This window comes from Cibotium barometz, chromosome 23, assembly GCF_041138505.1.
Source record: "Cibotium barometz isolate CiBa-2024 chromosome 23, ASM4113850v1, whole genome shotgun sequence".
NCBI classification, from domain to species: domain Eukaryota; kingdom Viridiplantae; phylum Streptophyta; class Polypodiopsida; order Cyatheales; family Cibotiaceae; genus Cibotium; species Cibotium barometz.
The window spans coordinates 1,577,163-1,599,651 of NC_141068.1; the positions used below are offsets into that span (position 1 = coordinate 1,577,163).

General features: G+C 39.4%; 1 protein-coding gene across 1 annotated transcript; it reads left to right on the forward strand.

The window, feature by feature from the left end:
• The first annotated feature begins 4,592 nt into the window (after positions 1-4,592).
• Positions 4,593-6,669, forward strand: LOC147625529 (zinc finger CCCH domain-containing protein 56-like). Its single transcript, XM_086817032.1, has 2 exons — positions 4,593-5,722; positions 6,028-6,669. Exons 1-2 carry the CDS (start codon positions 4,753-4,755, stop codon positions 6,330-6,332), a joined length of 1,275 nt encoding a protein of 424 aa, XP_086673158.1. The 5' UTR covers positions 4,593-4,752; the 3' UTR covers positions 6,333-6,669.
• The last annotated feature ends 15,820 nt before the right edge of the window (positions 6,670-22,489 follow it).

Here is a 22,489-nt window from a genome sequence, read left to right on the forward strand (position 1 = left end):
TGCAGGCCCACGGTCTTAGCTGGCATTGGATGTCATGTCATCACTTAAAAATTTAGGGTTACGTGTGCCACATGGTAATCAAGACCCATGGCACTAGGAGCCGCACTATCACTTAAAAAAATCTTGGAAAAAAAGGGTTACGCGTGCCACATGGCAACGCAAACCCATGGTGCCATGTCATCAAAAAAATCTTTTAAAAAAAAGGTTATGTGTGTGCAACTATTCATAAATATTGGATCGATTCGGCCATGTCGTCCGACAAGCCACCCATAGCTTATAGTTTACCAATGTACATGCCATATTGGGTGTCCTAAATTCTTCCATTCTCATGGACAACCCAAACTCATTCACATCCTCCTTATCTCAACCAATTTTGTTACACATCAATTCCTTATCTCAAACCATGTGTAAGAGTCGAAGAAAGTAGACAAAGAATATGGTGTGTTAGAGTTTTCATTGGATGAAGCTTCTACACACATCAACACTTAATTCCTTATCTCAAACCATGTATACGTGTCAAAGTTTCTACACATACATGACCTTTTTATAAACATGACTCTGCATCTAGTTGACACATTACAACCGTCTAGGTACATTTCTGGATAGGGGGACCATAGCCTGGCCCCCATGGTATGACCCATCGCCTGGACTTTCCTCGAATCAGTAGGAACCTTCCGTAGCCTCTGCTTTGGCCCTACCACCCATCGATCCACATTGCCTCTATCACCAGTGCTCATTAACACCAAATCCCTTGAGCCATAGAAGCTGCCTAGCTCCATGTAGTAGCTATGGGAAAATTCCACTACCATGCATCAACAATCTAATGATCTTGACTCTCTAAGAAAAGAGATGTCAAGTAAATGCTGAAGAAAGCAACAAAGAGAGTCAAAGAAAAAAGTTGAGTTGGAGAAATCTTTGAGTTTGGAGGAGTACACAAATATATCACACCTTCCGCTCATTGCCCATCCATGTCACCTGCATATATCACTACGAGCATCACAAATTTTTTCCACATCTTGCACCACATAGCATGCACGCACACGTGCACCTGCAACATGTGTCCAAGACATGAACTAAACTTAATGAGGTTTTACTCTTGGAAAACATTAGGACAACTAGATTTAAAATTTATATTCCATTTATGAGTGATGCTACACTTCTATGCCTTGGTTATTTTGAATAATCTGTATATCTAGAAACTAATCATGTGGAATGTAGAATGCATATTCTATATGAGATAGTGAATTTATAAAAATAAGTGATTCTTGGATGGGAATGGATTAAGGAAACCCAATGTACCATATGATGGCCTGCAGAGATGGCTAGAATACTAATTCAATCCAAAGAATTCTTAGTGGTGAGAAAAATTAGGGTTTTCTATGTTGATAGAAAATATGTATCTCTAGAGGTAACCTTGTGCTGCTAGAAGGATCAAATTGTGAAGATGGCCTTGAACATTGGCCTTGGCTATAATTATTATATTTAGTAATATGAAAATTTTAAAAAATAGCTTTTAAAAAAGAACAAGGAAGAGAGGAAGTGGTTAAACTAGGGTGTCGAAGAAACCCAAAGTCCTTAAGAGGGTTGGCAAGATGATAATTGGTATATCGAGAAAGTAATCTAAGAAGGCTCATAACAAGACTTAAATTCCATGCTTAATCAAGAGGTGGCACTTAATCAAGAGGTTGGCACTTAATCACAAATAATCACAAAATAATGGCTCAATGCTAGAGACAAACTCATTTCTGAATTCAATTCTAAAACGAGCTTGGGTTTACATCAATTTATGACTTAGAAAAATGATTCCCTCCTAGAATATCTCATTCATCTTATAGTCTCTTAATCATATGATTCCTTCCTATAGCTTAGAAAAAGAGCATCTGGACCCATGACAATCTCTATTATAGCTTAAAAGAGGAGCATCTAGATCCACGATAATATCCATGTATATCTCCATAAATCACTCCATCTACCCATGATTTTCTTAGTCGTATGATTCCCTCCTAGAATATCTCATTCATCTTATAATCTCTTAATCATATGATTCCCTCCTAAAAGATCTCATTCATCTTAAAATCTCTTAATCATACGATTCCCTCCTAGAATATCTCATTCATCTTATAATCTACCACCTTATAGCCTTTATCTTCATCTTTTATAGATGGCCACTCTAATCAATAATCAACCTTTGGATATGCACACACCCCTCATAGACATAGCCTTTGATTTATGGCCCTTACACCATCACATGTGGAGACAACTAATAAGAATCAAGTGCTCCCTCAAACACACACCATCCATTATTATAATTTCTAACATAGAAATGTCAAGACAGGAAATCATGTGAAAATTCAGAGTATGTGCAAATCAAACCTGTACTAGTAGCTCAAAGAAATTTAAGCACCTGCGTGGTCACACTATATACATGTAACAAAACTTGCTATACATGCTACCTAAGGAGGATTAAGCCAAAAAATACTATTGGAAATTAGGCTAGTTAGACTTGATTTAAAAATAGCTAATGCGAGGGCACACCAATCAAGATATAACATCATTAATCAAGCTCTAAAATGAGCAAAGGAGTACATCATTATATACCTTCTCATTATGGAAGCATCTAGATCCACAACCAACTCCACCTTTTCCATGTCCCAAAATTCACTCCACCTCTTAACAACCTCAAGGGACACTCCGACACCTCATTAGTTACATTACTTGGGAATCGACCCTGACCTTTGGCATCTACCCTTCTTCTTCTTACATTTATCTCAACAAAAACCTTTGAACCAATTCTTTTATGGCTCAACACATTAAGGCGAATGACGCCTTTGGCATCTACCCTTCTTCTTCTTACATTTATCTCAACAAAAAACCTTTGAACCAATTCTTTTATGGCTCAACACATTAAGGCGAATGACGCCCCTCATTCCACACTCCCCCTCAAGTGATGAATCTCTATTATTATACATGTATTGGGCTACACTCATTCCACACTCCCCCTCTCCCTCAAGTGATGAATCTCTATTATCATACATGTATTTTGGGCTACACTGCTAGAGTGGTGCATCTCAGTTTGCCTCTTGGGCTATTAACTTGAGACTTTACACAAGGGTGGGAGTTAGGGTTACAAGTAGAGGTAAGATGCAAGCCCTTTTCACACCACTCATGGTGAGATTGAGTGTACACATGATACACACACTCTCCTCATTCATTTGCGTGCTTATTTGACCACTTTTACAAATGGTTATACCACACACACACATAAATGTCGAGATAATCATACTCCCCTTGGATCATAAATGACCCCAAAATTCTGTGTCGATGTAGATCCCATTGTGTGAAAGCCAATGTTATTGAAGATTTCATAAAAGCCATTTGAACAAGCTCTAATGAAAGACGATTTTACACCACGACTTTCAAAAACAAAGGTTTTAGGGTTTTTAAGAACTTGTCTCTTTTGTGCTCCACAAGTGAAGACGTAGAGCTGTAGTAGTTTGAGCCACCCCTTGTTGTTATTGATATCGAGATGCCACCTATGAGACTCTACGCCAAGAAGAATGAGGTCAATGCTAACCAGACAAACACTCTTGCCCACACAGAGCCAAATCTCTTGGCCGTGTTTTGTGTGCTCAGTCATGTGGAGCTATTGTTGCTTCTTAAAAAAGGAGGTCATTACCGATGGAGAGACCACGACAGTTTTGCCCACAAAGCTTGGGAGGCAGCTAGTTAGAAGCTCAAGGCTTCTGCGAAAGGGAACCCTTGTTGTTGTTAGTAGATTAAGGCTACAATGAAGGGAACCCTTTCTAGGTCCCTACCATTGACGACATAACCTTCAAAGCTGAAGAAATTCAAGCAACGGCCACGAACCTCACTTCCATTCCAATGACATTCTAACAAAGCTACTAGAAGCTTAAGGCTTACGAAGGGAACCCCTGCATTTGGGTCTCGAGAGGTTAAAGGAACCCTCACCATAAGCCTCTGACCAAGCCAAAGACTCCATCAAGTGACAAATCAAAGATGGAATGGAGCCCTAAAGGTGTGCCTTCGAGGTAAGATACCACCTCCAAAGCTTAAGCAAGAATGGAGAGCGGTGCCTATATCGCCTCTATTCAAGAGCCCCGAAGTAGTCAAAAGATTACTCTAGCACCACACATTAAAAGGCATTACCAAGTTCATGCTTTTGGTGGCTTTAACGATATCCCATCAAAGAAGAGCCACCAATGGTGCTAAACCCCTAACACAGCCATTGCACGAACCCCTTTGGCACCAACACACAACCTCATGGAGATCAAAGGGATCACCAAGGCCCGCTCGTGCGCCACGTTGTAACACCAACTCACTAGTTGAACTCAATCACGTGCACTAGCGAAGGCGGCATCCAAGCTTTCATCATGGTGAGCAAGTGGTTTTCCGCTAAACCTCATCGCACAACCCTGGAAGCCCACTTGTACATATGTAATATAACCACCACCCATTAAGTCCACAATTGGCTTTTCCTAGAGGTATTCTCCAAAGAGGTACTCATCTCTCTCTCTCTCTCTCTCTCTCTATATATATATATATATATATATCACCCCCTCTATCTTTCACCCATCTTTCGTATCCCCTCTTACTCACCCCGCCCCCTCGTGCAAGAAGAACAAGATCAACGGTTCTGTTGTCCTCTCGTGTGGTAAGTGCTCGAAGAACAAGATCAAGTCCTATTGTCCTCCCATGTTGTAAGTGCTCTTTGTTTGCCGATGCTTTCATTTGATGGACGCCATAGCCGCCTCAAAGCTGGACGGAGGGGACTTCTGGGGCGGTGGAACCTCTGATCGAATGAGTGGTTGGCGTGGTGGGGGGGTAGAGGAGGAGGATCTGGCACATGGGATTGGGGCTTGGGAACACAGATCTCTGATCATGCAGGACTCGGGGCCTGCTGGAGTGGAAGCATTCTCAGGACAGGAGGATGTGGCTGATGATGCCTATGGCTACGCTAGCTACGGCTATGGGAATTATGGATATAATATAGGTGAGTGGGGGTCCGGCATCGCCGATTCCGAGAATACAGGTGCAATTGTCCCTCGCCGTGGAGAGAAGAGAAGATCAGACAGTCTCTCGGTCGATGGCTTCGACAGGCCTCAAACTCCAAGCTCCTCTTCAGGGGCACCTGGATCTCCCTTGCAGGGATCCTCGTCGAAAGCGAGGGGCACGGGCACCGGTAGCTTATTCTTCAAGACCAAGCTTTGCATCAAGTTCAGGGCAGGCACATGCCCTTACAACTCAAATTGCAATTTTGCTCACGGTATAGAGGAATTGAGGAAGCCCCCGCCTGGCTGGGAAGAGATGGTGGCAGTTCAGGATGGCAGCAGCAGTGGTGGTCGTAGCAACAAGGAGAACTCCTCTGGCCAGCTTGTTCTGTCGAGCTCTGACTCCCAGCGCTTCCGTCGAACCCGGCGCTGCAAGAAGTACTACAGTGATGAGGGGTGTCCATATGGCGAGAGGTGCAATTTTCTGCATGACGATCAGGCCAAGACCCGGGAGAGCAACGCCATCAGCCTGGGCCCAGCTGCCAGCAGTCCGCTGAGCGGAGGAGGAGGAGGAGCAGCAGGTGCGGGCGGAGGTGGCAATGGAAGCGGTGGAGAACGGCCATCCAACTGGAAGACCCGAATGTGCAACAAATGGGAGATGACCGGGCACTGCCCATTTGGGCAGAAGTGCAACTTTGCTCATGGTCTCGCAGGTATTCCTACTCCTTTAAAACTGGAAACTTCAAGATTCTGTAGGCTATGATCTATCCCTCTGCCAACAACAACAGCAAGGCCTCTCCTCTTAACATTTTTTAGATGTGGCCTTCACCAAACTTGAGAGTGAAAAATTTCAACCATGACCTATATCCAAGATTCACATTTGCACTGGGTTTTTACAAGTTTTTTTTTTGGTGACTTTGATTTGCTGCCTTTTGAAAAGTTACAGCAGCAAGTGACTAGATTGGCAAAAGCAGAGTTTAATTTTACTAAAATTTTGGAGCCTACACCAACCTTGCAGAGCTGCAAATGTATGCTGGGGCGCCAGTTGATTCTGATGCCATAACAACTTCGGGCAGTGGTCTACCCAGTGACAGCAAACAAACTGCCCGAGCAGTTTCCAAAAGTTTCCCTGACATTGGCTCTTCATGCGTCTCTACACTGCATGGCACAGATGTACATAACTTAAGCACTACCTTGAGACACAGAAGCACATACTCATTGTCTTTAAAAAGTCAAAAGCAAGTGAAGCTACTAGCAAACTGGAAGGGTCCAGCAGACGAGATTTCTACAATTTATGGTGATTGGATTGAGGATGACGAGTGAAGGTATATAAGCCACAACAAACATGACAGTTAATCACAAGGACATACTGGTACTACCACTGATCTTGTTTTTCTTGTCAAGGGAGTTCTCTACCGACAGGAAATGCTGCTAGTGGTATGAAAAGGCCAAGACAAAGTGGCCAACATAGGACTCAAATTTGTCTATAATGTGAAATTGATACTGTAAGTATTTGTAAGTGATTCTATGCCACATGACAATAGTGCCCAGCCTTGCTTCATGGGCATTAGCAGTCTAAAATTGCAACAGAGAAAGCAATGTTTGTTTTTGTCTGCATACTAGCAGCAGCTATTGGGCAATTATATATTGTTCACAGCTTGGTTTTAGTGTCAATAGCTTCAGCTAGGAATTCTGGATGAGTGCAGTCTTGTGTATCTTAGAACTTTGCAAAGGTGCAACATTGATGCAAATCTGCATGTCATTTTTTCATAGATGAGTGAAAAATCTGTTGTGTGGTGCCACATGGCCCTGCATTCCATGCAACAGGTTAGTGCGTTGTCTCTTATGTGCATGCAAGTGCCTTCATGCATACACTCAGAATTATATGCTCTCTTGGTTGATGTAGTTTGTGGAGGACAAGGAAAGGGGTTTGTAAGTAGTCACCTGTGTTGACTATTCCAATTCATGGATCTGGCCAATTGAAAGTAGGTAATACCTGTACGATTGTATAATTCCAAATGAGAGCATGAGGCAAGGGGGGTGTAAATAGACAACTGTGCCCCAATTCACGAATCTGTACATAGTGCCAAAAGAGAGCAGGAACTAGACCTCTTCATTATCATGTTTTTCCACAGCTAGAACATATACCACAAGCTGACTGGGGATAATTTATCAGTGAAATGAATTGAATGCTGTTGCTGAAAGCATTATGTTGATGGAAGAGGGTTTGAGGAATGTGCTTGAAAGTGCCCTTTTTGATTCCACACGTGCACCATGACATTTAACTTATGGCAAAATTTAATTTGAGCAGGATTAGTGCTGTTAGGAAGTAGATTTTATCCTGATCGGGCCATGGATTGAACTCGTTGCAGCTGTGTAAGAACAGATACGGATGGATAACAAGCATTTGTTTGTGGTGAAGTGTCATTTGTTTGTTTATAGGTGGAATAATTAACCAATAACAAAAAACCTAACCCTTCCCTTCATGCGACAAAAGCAAATCGTTTGATTCCATTAGGGCCGCCTCAACTAAAATGCTTGTCATTCATACAAAGGCCTTGAAGCAAATATTGAGGACTAGATTGAATTATCACGTAACACATCTTGTTTACCCAATCTACCTTGACTATGTCTATAGAGCCCTTTGAGTAGAGACTATCTTAAAGACAAAGTCTATAGATCAATGTTGACTCATGTGCCTTTTGACCTTTTAATGTTCGGCGTAAATTAATAACTTTGGTGAACGTTACCTACTCATGTCACAAAAGTTTTGTACAAAGATAGTGTCTCCATTTCTTTAACACAACATAGATCTTTGATCTCTTTTGTATGCAGTCATTTGTGAGCCAACAGTTTGGTAAGAGCTACAAATGATCATTTGAATGGAGCTTCATATCTTTTGTATCTTTGTTGGATATGAACTAGCACATCAAGTAAAATAGCTTTATGTTGATCATGTACGTCACTCTTTCATATGCACTCTAGTGATAATGAGCTAGTGCGTTGTTAACAAGCTTCCATTTCAAATATGAATGGCTAACTTAATTAAATCCACATTTATGTAACACAAGTACTATGATAATGAGTTGGTGCATTGCTAACAACCTTCCATTTCAAATATGAATGGCTAACTTAATTAAATCCACATTGATGTAACATAGGTACTATGGTGCTCACATATTTACACCAATATAGGGTTGAAGGTGAGGAGATTTAGGGTCATGAATAATGGTCACCATCGCATCCAAACCCCAAGATTATGAACAATCATCATCACGACCATGAAAAAATTGGGGGTCTCCTTTTCCTATGAAAGAGTCTTAGAAGTGGCCATGATGAGTTTCTTGTAATCTTTTACACAAAAAAACTACTTAAAAAAAAAGGAAGTGTTGTGGGTGGAAGCATGTTAACGTGCTATGCCTTTTGTGGTTGTTAGCAGTACTAGTTTAAAAAAATGGGCATGTGGTAATTTTTTTGCAAATCAAATCATAATTTGTCGGAGATTATACATCAACATTCTTTTTTTCAAGAGCTTTCTAATGATATATAGCATGATCATATTTGGATCTAGTTAGCATATCCAAAAATTGTACTAATTAGCAATGTCCCGAGACATGCTTTTTTGAGCACATTAACATGCTTTGACCTTTGTGTTTAAAATAGTACTTTTTATGAAAATAGTGTTAATTTAGAACTAAACAACTTTGAAAAGCATCGTTTCTTAGAGAGTGTGGTGTCTGTAATAATATTTTTGTTAAATAAGAACCATTTTGGAGCTCAACAATTTCATTAAGCTTGGAAGCTCAAGGGTTTTAGCTCAAAAAATGGTCGTCCCCTTATGTTGTTATAAAAACAAGTGTTGAAGGGTATATGTGGAATGAGAGGGAGCATGCACCTTAATGTATTGAGCCATAAAAGAATAGGTGAAAAGGTTATTTTTTGAGATAAATGTAAGAAAAAGATGTAAGAAGGGTAGATGCCAAAGTCCAAGGTAGATTCCAAGTGATACAAGCAATGAGGTGTCAAAGTGTCCCTTGAGGTTGTGAAGAGGTGGAGTGACCTTTGGGAGATGGAAAAGGTGGAGTTAATTGTGGAACCTAATGCTTCCTTGAGAAGCTATATAATGATGTACACCTTTGCTCATTTTAGAGCTTGATTAATAAGATTATATCTTGATTAGTGTGCCATTGCACTGGCTATTTTTAATCAAGTTCGATTAGCCTAATTTCCAACTATTTAAATCCTCCCTAGGTAGCATGTGTTTCAAGTTGGTATCACAGCCTCCTAGGCTAGTGGCTCTTAGCAAGTGATTAGGAGCTGCATTATCTTTATGAAGAGTAGATTAGGAAAGCTTAATCGTTACCTCATTGGAGTTTTCTTCATCCTCCTGTTGTAGAGAGCTAGTTGCTTTTGTGTGAGAAAGAAGTGTTCTAGTAGTGTTTAGTATGAGAGAGAGGGGTGTTAAGTAGGAGAGAGAGGGGAAAATTTGTGCTTTGACCTAGAACACATCTTTGCATAGCACACATCTAGCTAGTTCCTCAAATAATTTGAATATGAGTTAGAGAAATAGTATTAGTCTTAGCTACAGGTGACTGCATGAGTAGATGGCCTTTGTGTGCGCTTTGGCATGACGTCAAGCCCATCTTATCTTTTTGTGAACAACAACAACAATATCCTTAAGCTCCTCATCATCACCTAGATGCAGTACCCATATCTTGAGTGGACACTCAAGCAAGCTTCATTTCCATTCCTTGCATGCCCCACAAGCAGCTTCGAAGAGAATAGCTATGTTCAAGTCAAGAGCTTACCTTATGTTCGTTGGGCCTTGCCTTGGTACCCCAATTGCAACTTCCCGATGTGGGTATACGCTCATCGTCCGCCACGTAACACTCAAGATGTTGACTATTTGGGTATGTTTCTTATGATCACTATATATCCCGAATGGATTGGTTTTAACACCAAACACATTTGTAGATATTGTAGGCATTCTAGTAGCTAGGTCAAGCTCCAAGGACTTAGTACCTACCTTGGACAATGATATCAATTACAGCTAGCACATACATCCCAGTTGTCATAAAATTTGGGCTTAAGAAGTGATTCATAGACAAATGCTTTCATCAATGATCTCTTTCTTTTCCCTAACACGATTAACAAACTTATTTGTGTATGCATCTGTCTATGCATCGCTTAAGCAGAAATGTATACACAAGATTCATCACTTATCTCTTTTTTCCTTAACATGATTGACAAACCTATTCCATTTGTGAGGACCCCTACCCCCTATATACTATACAATATGTCTTCCCAATGCATGGCAATAATGTACCGCGTATTGGGTTCCCACTTGGGGTGTCATACACACTGACCTAGTGTTCGGCTATAACTAGTAGCATACGTCCCATACATTTCCCTATCCAACCGCTTTCCATCCATGCCTTTGAATAACAATTCTAGATATTTTCAAGTCCCAAGATTCCTTGTTTTTGATTTGATAATTTGTTGTTAAGGTGAGCCTTAATATGTACTTTCACTAGATCAGGACACAAGGTTTCTTGATTCTAATCTACACACTTTTTCTTAAAGCCTCCAATCTTTTTTCTATCATTATACTTTCTCTTATTTCTCTAGATTTTCAACTGAGCTTTAGTCATCTTCTAATCTTTATGCTGAGGTCTTAATTGCAGTATCTCAAGCTTCTAGCTTTTTAACTAACTTGATGACTCCAAGGTGGATCTTTGGTGTTGTTATTCTATCTTTTAGGACCTTTCTCTTGCATTATTTATTCTTTAAATCTAGAACATAATACATCTAGGATAAACTCTCCTCATTTTCCAAAAGCATCGAATTAACTTATAAATAGTCTTTGAAAAATTGCTCTAGATTTCTTTCTACGGCCTTAATAGTAGACCCTATTCTTCCCTCAAGGTCTTAAATCCTTTTATTTCTCTTAAGCTTGAACCTCTATTGACCTTGGTTCTATGAATTCTTAATTGTTTCTATAATCTAACTTTTTACTTCTAGAGTTTTATTACCTCTCTCTATAATTTTAGAAGAATATAGATCTTTTCTTTTCTTTAAAAAAAATAAAATTTAAGCTCTTTCCCATATAATCCTACCTTTATCATTAAACTCGCCTTTATTTTGGTTTCTATGGGGATAATTTTTGTTAGACTAGGTATTCTCTCTCTAAATATGACTAATCTTTTATTGGGATTATGGTCACATTCACAAGGATTATCTTTCCATTAATCAAGTCATTAATGAGAACTAGTCCTTATTATTTTACCACCTTTTCTAAGGTTCTTCACATGAAGGCTATGGTATGTGGCCCTATACTGTTTAGAAATGTATCTAGGTTATACTAGTTTGGCACGTGTACATCTTGAGTAACTTGCCTATTTCTCATAAATGAATAATAGGGTACACCTATATGTATCTTATTGCTTTTATACTATTACTAGTTTAGTATTATTTTTTTCCTTCTAAGTTATGGTATGAATCATTGGTGGTTAAGTACTTTCACCCATAAACTATGTCTAAAAATAGGTTTTATATGTACAAATAGACTCAATTTATCTTGGGCACATCTTGAATTATTAATTATCCTAAGGTTCCTAAATTAGAGGGTTTTAATACCTAAGGTTATAAGGACTTCCAATTATAACACATAATTTCCTACCCATAGTTGCTACAAGGGTTTATCTTAATGAACATACCTTGACCAGGTACAAGTCTTTGGACTAGTATAAAACATTAATTGGAAGGGAGACTAGATCAATAAGTTACCCATCTAATAATAAATAATCCATAGTATGGTTAACTTAAAGGTTTTTACCTTAAGCAAAAGGTCATAAAGACGACGAATTTTCATTTTCTTATTTACTGTAATATGTGGAAAAACTAGAGAATTGAAATAACAAGGAATTTACAAATACAAGGGTTTAAGTACATCAACACACATGTGCTTGATTTTTTTTAAAATGACTAAGGGATAGATCACCTACTAGTTAGTAAAGATGCATAGTCTTGATTTTGATGTGCTGCAGGTGTTATATGAAGTCTCCAACTCTCCCAAAAAGCCATAAATTTTTCTCCTTCAACTTTTGTGTCCACACAAGCTCCAACAACTGTAATAAATGCCCAAAATTCAAGGTAAAATCACCTAGGCTATTTAGAATAGGTAGTACACATTATAAGAAGAGTCAATGGGGATTATGACAACCTAGAAGTACACATGAAACTTCATGGACTTCTAGCTTGGAGGAAGAAGTTTTTATAAGAGTTCTACTCTATTCATGCACCATAAATGTATGAGTTAATGCCCTGATCTTGGTGGCTCAAGCTTCATGCATACATGCATACCTTACATTTTTGTGGGCTACCTAATATGGAACTCAAGTTTCTCAAGTTAACTAAAGCTAAGGGAGCCCAACACCACCAAACTACTGGCTAAAATAAAAAACCATAAACTTTTCCCACTTTCCACAAACCATCTTGGCAAAACCACGAGCACCCAAACTAATTTCCACTTTCCTACCTTGTTTTAATTTAAACCATGGTTTTTACTCAACCTTAGAACCTTAGACCATTTAATTTAAAATTTTCCCAAAGATGCACACACTTAGACTAAGTCTATTAATTTATTTTTCTCAAGAAACCAATACCTTTGCCCAAGGTCTTGGTTCAAGGCTAAACCCTACATTTTGGATCTAATTACAAGTTTAGATTTTCCAAATTCATATGGGATCTAAGTGCTTTCACATAGGGGTACACACACATGTGTGTGTAAATATGTGTACAATTTTGCACATGTGCACAATTGTACTTTTATAATTTTCTAAGCAAAGGAACCTTAGAAAATTTCAAGATTATTACCTTTCTAAGGCTTTTTATTATTTTTGAACAATTTTTCATGTGCATATTTCTTCTTAAATAATTTACTGTTTTGGAGCCAAAGTTTCTTTTATTTAACATTTTCTTTGGACACATGTATGAGGGATCTTACATTCTCCCCCACCCACTTAAGCATCAAGATGTCCTTATCTCGTGAACTAGGGATAATATCTAGCTAGATCCTGTTCTTTTTCCCAAGCTACATTTTCAACTTGGGAAAAACTTCCATTTAACCAAGCATTCTTTCATAATCCTATTTCATAGAGGTTTCTCACAAATATCCATGATTTCTTTGGGTTCCAACTCCATACATCCTTGCATTGGCATGTGATCATCTTCTAAGATGTGCTTAGGGTTCGAATAATACTTCTTCAATAAGCTAACATGAAAGATGTGAACCGGAAGAACCAACTCATAAACCCTGATCTCCGATCTTCCTTGTAAATAACATAAGGTCCATAGTATCTTGGTGATAACTTCTTATACTTCTCTAAGGATAAAGAAATCCTTTTGGGTCGTACCACGGAGGAAAACCAATTTTGCCTTCTTCAAACTCGCGACTTAGTCTTTTTGGATATGCATAATGTTTTTGTCTAACTTGAGTAGCTTTGATAATTTTTCTTATAGCATTTGGTTATCGATTTCATCAAGCATTTGCTTTGAAATCTCTACCTTGATTAGAGGGCTAGGTCAAGTTAAGGTTTTAAGCCAACCTTAACCATATAGAGTTTTGAAAATACTCACACCAATACTTAAATATAAGAGACATTATATGCAAACTCTACTAGACGTAGGTAGTTCAACCATCTTTTTAGCTCATGTACACATAAGGCTCGATAACTTAAATAACTCTTCTAGTTTTACCATCGAACTTAGGATGATAAGCTGTGCTAAGATAAAAAGAAGTCCCAACGCTTCAAAAAATAACGTCTAGAATTGAGAAGTAAACTTTGCATCTCTGCTGCTTAAAATTATGTGGGGTGATCCATGTAAATAAAAGATCTCTCGCAAGTATACTTAGGTAATGTCTGAGGCATTGAAGGTATTATTTATTAGTTTAAGATGAGCAATCTTTGAAAGTTTGTCGACAACTACGAATTTGGAATCATATCGAAAACTAGAAGGTAGTTCGGTGATGAAATTCATACTAATACATTCCCATTTCACCGTCAGAATATCTAAGGGGGAAGTAATTTTCCAGGTAACTTAACTCTTTCAGCTTTGATCTTTTGAAAGATAAAGCATTGAGACGGACACGATTCAATATATTCTTTTTCATTCTTGGCCAAAAGAAGTTTTTCTTAACATATGTGTAAAGGCCTTTACATAACCAAGATGTCTCCTTGCGATTGGGCTATTATGAGCCTCAACTAAGATTCTATTCTTGAAATTTTCTTCTTTTGGGATACATAAATGATCGTTTGAATACAAGCATCCATCTTCAAATTTGTATCCTTGAACTTTGTTCATCTCTTGAACAATTTTTCTTTCTTGACTTAATAAGGTGAGAATTGTAGTAAAGAATAATCTGCTCCAATCTTTTCTTTGATTTTTGCTAAAAGGGGATTTGATATAACTGTTATGGGACAATCAAGGATACTTTTTGACTTACGGCATCGGCGGCTACATTTTCTTTTCTAGATTTTTACTTGATTTCAAAATCAAAGTCTTGTAATATTTGCATCCATCTTCTTTGACACATGTTGAGACCACTCTGTGTAAATATCTATTTTCGACTCTTGTGGTCCACTTTCGATGCATGAGTGACCTGCTAAAAGTTTTAAATCATGGACTGTATAATATTTCTCAGTGGGCTTGAGCTTTCTTAACTCATAGGCTATTGTTCTTTCTTCTTGCCACCAATTGCAAAGCCACTTGCACAAGTAATCACTTTAAAAGGATTATCAAATTATGGCAATTTCAACATGGGGTTGCTCACTAAAGAAGTTTTGAGTTTGTCAAACACACTCTGGCACATCGATGTCTAGTTGAAGGCCGAGGGGATTCATTGTGAGAAAACTTATGATATCACATGAGTTTACAAGAGGGGGGGGTTTTGAAATGAGGCATAAGCTTATAAGGTAGGGGTAAGGCCATGTATTTAGGTGATTACAAAATCTTAAATTTAAGTTAGGGGAATAGGGCCTCAAAGGGGGAGGGCTATAACAACATTAAGGATATGCCATAAGTGCTTTTGATGAACATAGTTATACAAAATTCTTGCAATATTTTGGTAGCATTCTACCAATACTTTTAGCATGCATGAAGTATTTATGTTCTCTCAATAAGGTTCAAAGTAACATACTTGAATCTAATGAGAGGGGGTGCCTAAATGCTAGAGAAAAAATAAAGATATAAGGAATGTTGGCTCATAGGTCCAACCATGGAACTATGGAGGATGAAACCTCTCCATGGTTGAAGAGGAAGAGTTGTAGTTTGTGTTATTCCTCAATTTTCAAAAAAGATACCGTGATATTTGGATATAATAACACTCATTTGAGCATCTGAAGCCTTTCTTTGTACAAAAGTTGAAAACACCCTTTCTGCCACTAGCCAGGGTGTCATTACTATGTAATTAGTACTAATTACTATGTAATTAGTACTAACTATAGTAAGGGACCACTTTGATAGTACTAGTTATCCACTAGCTAGGTCACTAGCTGGTATGACACAACTTCCTAACTTGTACTAGATAATGTATCAATACTATCACGAGCTGTCACTAGCTAGTATGACACAACTTCCTAACTTGCACTAGCTAGTATGACACAACTTCCTAACTTGTACTAGATAATGTATCAATACTATCACGAGCTGTCACTAGCTAGTACAACACAACTTCCGAACTTGTACTAGCAAATATGTCCCTATCACTAGTTAGCATTGTGTTTGGTACTAGCTAATATAAGATAACTATGAAATTCACTAGTTTTAGAAGAATGACATCACTAGCACTCTATATGCCACTAGTAACATGTTTGACATCACAATTTTCTAATAACTGAATTTTACTTTCTTGTAGGTTGAGTTATTCCTCAGTTTTTAAAAAATGTACCCAGATGTTCTGATATAACGACACTCGTACAAGCACCTGAAGCCTTTCTTTAAGGTGGCGGACGCTAAAAGATGATATATATGCTAACATATTTAGATGTTTTTGAACGATGTAGTCAATCAAATGAGGCATGCTAGCTCAAGATTTCATGGGGCTAAATACATTTGCAATTGTTAGACATTTGCATGTGACAATGGACATCTTAGTTTCTCAACTGCTAATCATCCAAAGCTTAGTCTTACAATAATATGGAAAGGTGTGTTGTGTGAAAAGACTACATGATGTAAGTCCTACCATTCTTTGAAATGTGTGCATAGAGCTTGCAATAAATGTGGCCCTACAAAAATGTAATGCTGCCCACATGAGTTGGCTGAACTCATGTGGCCCTACAAAAATGTAATGCTGCCCACATGAGTTGCTAGCTGAACTCAGCTAGCAACAATAGAGCTAACAATTGAGATGTATACAAACATTGAAGTTATTTATGTTAAAAAGGGACCGATATAAATGGGAAAAAGTCCAAAAGGAAGGTTCTTACAAACAAGGAGATGAGCTATTATGCCTACCCCTATGCTTACCCTCTTCCATAGGGTGAACACATGTTCAGTCGACTAGAGGTATGGCTCGGTTCATGTCATCATGTATTCATTTCTCCACACCTTTTTTAAAATATAATTTCTCCAACACACCACCTTGTTTAGACAACATCCGTATGTCCATTTCTTTTTCTTCTTTGTAAATTTATTTATTCTCTTTCCACCATTAGAGGTATTATCTACAATAGGACTAACTAGTCTAAAAAGTGGCTCACCTTATCATACTTCCACCATGATCTTCTCTCCAATGTTCTTATTGTCCTCACTTTTGCTTCCCTACATACTACTTTTTCTATTCCACAAGCATATCTTTATCTTGGCCTTAACATACCTATTCCACAAGCATCTCTCTATCTTAGCCTTAAACCCTCCACTCTCCCTTCTTTTTTCACCTCCACTATGGCAACCCCTCTCCCTTTTGGTCCTTTAACAACTACATTGATGCCTTTGCACTTTGATCTTCCCATTGCCCACTTACATCCACTTAGCATACCCCTCTTCATGAGGGTAGCGACTCTCAACATGGTTCTATCTCTCGTCACCCCTCAGGTATTAGTAGTGTGCAGTGGTACTCCAAGTGGTCCTTAAAGCCATCGTCATCGTTGTCCTTAGTTCATGTCTTGGATTTTCTATCACCTAGACCTAGGGAGGACAAGGAGCATGAGGATGATCATAGATTATGACTTAGCTAATGATGGGGAAGACCCTTCACGGGTGGATGCTATGGGGAAGAGATTCTACTATACAATTCCAACAATTAGTGAACCAAACTTACAAGGATGCCTTCAAACCATGGGGAGAACAAAGGAGTAAAGACTTTATCTACATAGTGCAATGCATGAATGAGTAGTTTCCCAATCACCACTGCATACATTTCTCCGACAAATGGGCTAAAGACCGCATTATCAAGGTACACAACAATAGGAGGTCATGCATAATAAGAAAAGTGAGGGAAGGAAAAGGTCTCTCGTGCATTGCATGAAAAAGGAGTGGAAGAAGGCATCTAAAGATTACAAGGGTGATGATAATACCCACAACAAAAGGTGACACAATTGGCAAAGTATGGTGCCACAAATTGCCAAATTTATAAGTTCTCATACCTTTCATATCCATATGTATATTATCTCTTATGCGCTGGTAAACTGTCATGTTTTCTAAGCATGATGTTTCTTATGTTTCTTATGCATGTTGGTTATTATTTGTAGCAAATAGTAGTTGGCCGCACCCCAATTGAACATGAGAATTAATATCCTAAGCACCATAAAGGAGATGAAACTTGGGAATAGCTAAAACAACAATGAGTGGTAGTTGAGGAGGATGACATCCGATGAGCCTGAGGCATTTATGAGGTGAAAGTAGTTGATCCTCATGGTCTTAATTTCTTTGGTACTAATGATGAAAGTGATGTAGCACTAATTACGTATAGTTTTCATTTTATGTAATGTAGGGATGATGATGAAGGTGATGAAGAAGATGTAGCACATGATGGGGAGGATGATGAGGAGGAGGAGGACACATATGAAGCTATTTACCTCCTAATAATAAGGACATTTGCTTCATTGCAACACTTTATTTTGTATCCTAATAATCAGGACAATGCTTTATTACAACACTTTTTTTTGGAACATCTTTTTTGGGATAATAGGTATACACTATTCGCATCTCCTAATAAGTAGGAAATTGCTTCATTGCAACACTTTATTTTGTAACATCTTTTTTTGGGATAATAGGTATATGCTATGCGTATCTCCTTTGAACAATGATAATTTATGCTCTTTTTGGACTTAATGTTTTTGTATATGTAAATGTTTTTGATGCTCATATTTTTTTTAAAAATAGGGGCAGAATGGGGGAGAAACATCTCCCCCATTCTACCCCTATTTGTTTGTTGCAGCATGGCTATATATGTGACTATACATAGCTATACACATGGTTAAACACCACGGCTATAGGCAAGCCTATGCATGAGGCTATGCACACGGCTATATACACACGGCTACTGTGTGGCTATATTTGCATGCATAGCCACGCACCATGGAATTTTATATGTCTAGATTTTCTTTATTCTAGTGTGGCACTAGGGGCGTGGCTATGCTTTCCCTCTCTTGTAGTGCAGCCATAAATACAATATATATAATACTTACCTAGGTACATACATATGTATGATTATATGTATATATGTACGTATGTGTGTCTATGTGTATGTGTATGTAATTTGTATATATTTATGTATTGTATGAGTATGTATGCATGTGTGTGTGACACATGTATGAGTGAAAGAATGCAAGGTTTCTAAGGTACCACATGTTGAGAATGATATGGGTCATATCATTACACATCTCACACTACAATATATTGAGGCCCTAGCCACGCCAATATAGCAAAGGTTGTACTATAAATTTAACATTAATTGCTTTTAGCAAAATTGATAGTGATGCTAAGAGAGAGTTAGAACATGAGAATTATAACAAGAGAGTTAGAGAGAGGTAGATAGAGAGTTACATAGAGTTAGATAGAGAGAGAGTTAGAGAAAGGTAAAGAGGGTAGGTTAGAGAGAGTGTGTGTTAGAGAGAGAGAGAGAGAGAGAGAGAGAGAGAGAGAGAGAGATCTAGAGGGAGAGCGTTAGCCATTTTGAGAGAAAAAGAGAGAGAATTAGAAAGAGATAATTAGAGAGAGAGAGTGAGTGTTAGAGAGATAGAGATAGAGGTAGAGAGAGAGAGAGAGTTAGAGTGAGCATGAGGTAGAGAGAGTTACAAAGAGTTAGAGAGAGAAAGAAAAAGAGTTAAAGAGAGAGAGAGAGAGTTAGATAGAGAGAAATAGAGGGTTAGAGATAAATAGATAGATAGATAGAGAGAGGGTTAGAGATAAATAAATAGATAGAGAGAGAGAGAAAGAGGGAGAGAGATAAAGTTAGAGATAGAGAGAGTTAGTGAGTTAGAGAGAGAAATAGAGGGAGTTAGAAAGAGTAAGAGATATTGACAGAGCAAAGAGAGAGAGAGAGAGAGAGAGAGAGAGAGAGAGAGAGTTGAAGAGAGTTTGAGAGAGAGAGTTGTAGGGATTTTGAGAGAGAGTAAACTAGAGGAATAGTGTTAGAGAGTGTGTGTGAGAGAGAGATAGATTTAGAGAGTTAGAGAGAGAGAGAGAGTTTATAGAGAGAAAGAGAGGTAGAGGTAGAGGTAGAGCTAGAGAGAGAGAGTTTATAGAGAGAGAGAGAGAGAGAGAGAGAGAGAGAGAGAGAGAGAGAGAGAGAGAAATGGAGAGAGTTAGATACTATACTATACTACTACTCTATACTATACTACTATACTACTCCTCTACACTATACTACTATACTACTATGCATATATATCTTATTTGGGAGTTAGAGGGCTAGATCTCATGTTCATGTAAGGGCGATTAGCTTAGAGAACTCCCCCAACTGACACAAATCAAGCAGTGTTCCTGGATATTCTGGATTTAGCTGATTTTTTTAAGTTTTTATCTCTGTTGGACAAATTTGTAGGTCAAATTTGTAATCACCAAGTAGTAAACTCTTAAAAGGATTCATCCAAGTAGGTGGAAGCAACTCGTGTGGGGAATCAGGTAGGTGAGAGATCATGGATGAGAGAATATAGCTGGTTGATAGCTCACTTTATGGGCTAGAATGAGGGAGAGAATATGGGAGCATCTCATTAGTGATTTAAACAAGATTAGGGTTGCCTAATCAGATGTACTCAAAGCCTATATAATTTGGCTCACATTCATGAATAAACAACTCTCGCATTTTATATCATTATGCTGGTCATTTGTTTGCTTATTGCTAATCACTTAATTATGTGCATGTTTAGGCTTGATCCACCATGATAATGCTTGCCTTTGATCCACCATGAACTTCAACATGGTATCAGAGCCATTGTCATCTAATGTCGTCTCATTTTTGCTCTTGCTATCATCGCTTCGTGGTTTGCATGCCATCAGAGTGCCTACGTCCTTTAGTGCGCACATCTATTGTTGACACCATAATAGAGCCCATTTCTGTCGACCAGCTTAACCATTTCCCCACCAATCTAGGCACCACTCCGCCTGCTCTTCTACACCCTACTTTCACTGGCTTCCCTACCTATCTACATTTGCTGCTACGTAACACCTCATGGTGCACACCGGCTTCTTCATCAGCTACATCAACAAAGCTCCCTGTACTATATCCATGTAAAGGCCACATGCCCCATTCGTCTTAGCTAGGGTGCCCACAACTATTGCGGGCCGTCTTTCCATCTTGCAATCAACTCATCCAGTCGGGTTGCCTTTGCGCATCTCCAACACAGGCCTCTCTCACCATAGTGTTGTCTGTCTATGTCACGTCATGTCAGCTCCGCGTGTCACCTCGTCTTTTGATCAGTGCATTGCTTCAGTAAGTGTCTGAGATCAAGCGTATTAGCATCAAGCTACAATCCAAATGCGGAATCAGCCAACAATGTGCTGATAGTGGCCACATGTGTTGTTGCATGTACTTGCCTACTCACAGTCGTCGACGACCTGCTCTGCTAAGAGTCAAACGACCTGTTGTTGACAGTCAATGATCTACTGCTGATAGTCAATGACCTACCTGCTCGCTATTGACAGTCAATGACCTATTTAACAATCTGGTAACAGTAGCCAACGACCTGTTGTTTGTTGATAGTCACCATCTATTGCCACACCTGCAACGATGCCCTGCTTTTGCCTTGCCCCTGTCTTTGCCTACTAATTCTTTTGAAGGCTATAATGCTGTGCTACTGTTGTCGCTCTTCGACTGTTGTTGGCAGGTCAAAATTGGGATGGGCACAAGGCGGATTTCTCCGAGCAGGTTTTGGAGCGGGATTTTTTTTACAACTACTCTCTCTCTATACCCATGTCCTCTCTTTCTTCTCCCCTCCTTCCTACTCCCAACCACTCTCTCTCTATACCCATGTCTTCTCTTTCTTCTCCCCTCCTTCCTACTCCCAACCAGCCCACCTAGCCCCCTTCCTCCCACCTCCTTGGCCCAACTTAGCCTCTCCCCCCTCATGCTCTCTCTCCTCCTCCTCCAACCCCCACTACAACCACACGCTCTCCTTGTCTTTCTCTTCCTCCTTCAACATGCACCCTCATGCTCTCTCCACCTCTATCTGTCCCTCTCCCTCCCTCTCTCATTTTGTCACCATACACTCTCTCCCCCTATCTAGCCCTCTCTCTCTCTCTCTCTCTCTCTCTCTCTCTCTACACAGTCTATCTCTCTCCCTCTCTTTTTTATCCTTTTTCAACATGCACCCTCATGCTCTCTCCACCTCTATCTATCCCTCTCCCTCCCTCTCTCCCTCTCTCTCTTTCTCCCTTTACACACTCTATCTATCTCCCTCTCTTTCTCTTCCTCCTTCAACATGCACCCTCATGCTCTCTCCACCTCTATCTATGCCTCTCCCTCTCTCTCATTTCCACCGTATGCTCTCTCCCCCTATCAAGCCCTCTCTCTCTCATTTCCACCGTATGCTCTCTCCCCCTGTCAAGCCCTCTCTCTCCCTCTCTGCATGCCCTCCCTCCCTCCCCCCCCCTCTCTCTCTTTCTCCCTCTCACTCTTCTTGTACACACTCTCTCTCCCTCTCTCTCTCTCTCTCTCTCTCTCATTTCCACCGTATGCTCTCTCCCCCTGTCAAGCCCTCTCTCTCCCTCTCTGCATGCCCTCCCTCCCTCCCTCCCTCCCCCTCTCTCTCTTTCTCCCTCTCACTCTTCTTGTACACACTCTCTCTCCCTTCCTCTTCCGTTCTCTCTTTCTCCCTATCTCACTTTCCCTCTACACAATCTCTCTCCCTCTACACGCTCTCTCCCTCTCTCTCTACACACACACACACACTCTCTCTCTCTATTTCTCTTTGTCCTTCAACACGAACCCTCATGTTGTCTCCACCTCTTTCTATCCCTCTCCCTCTCTCTATCTCTCT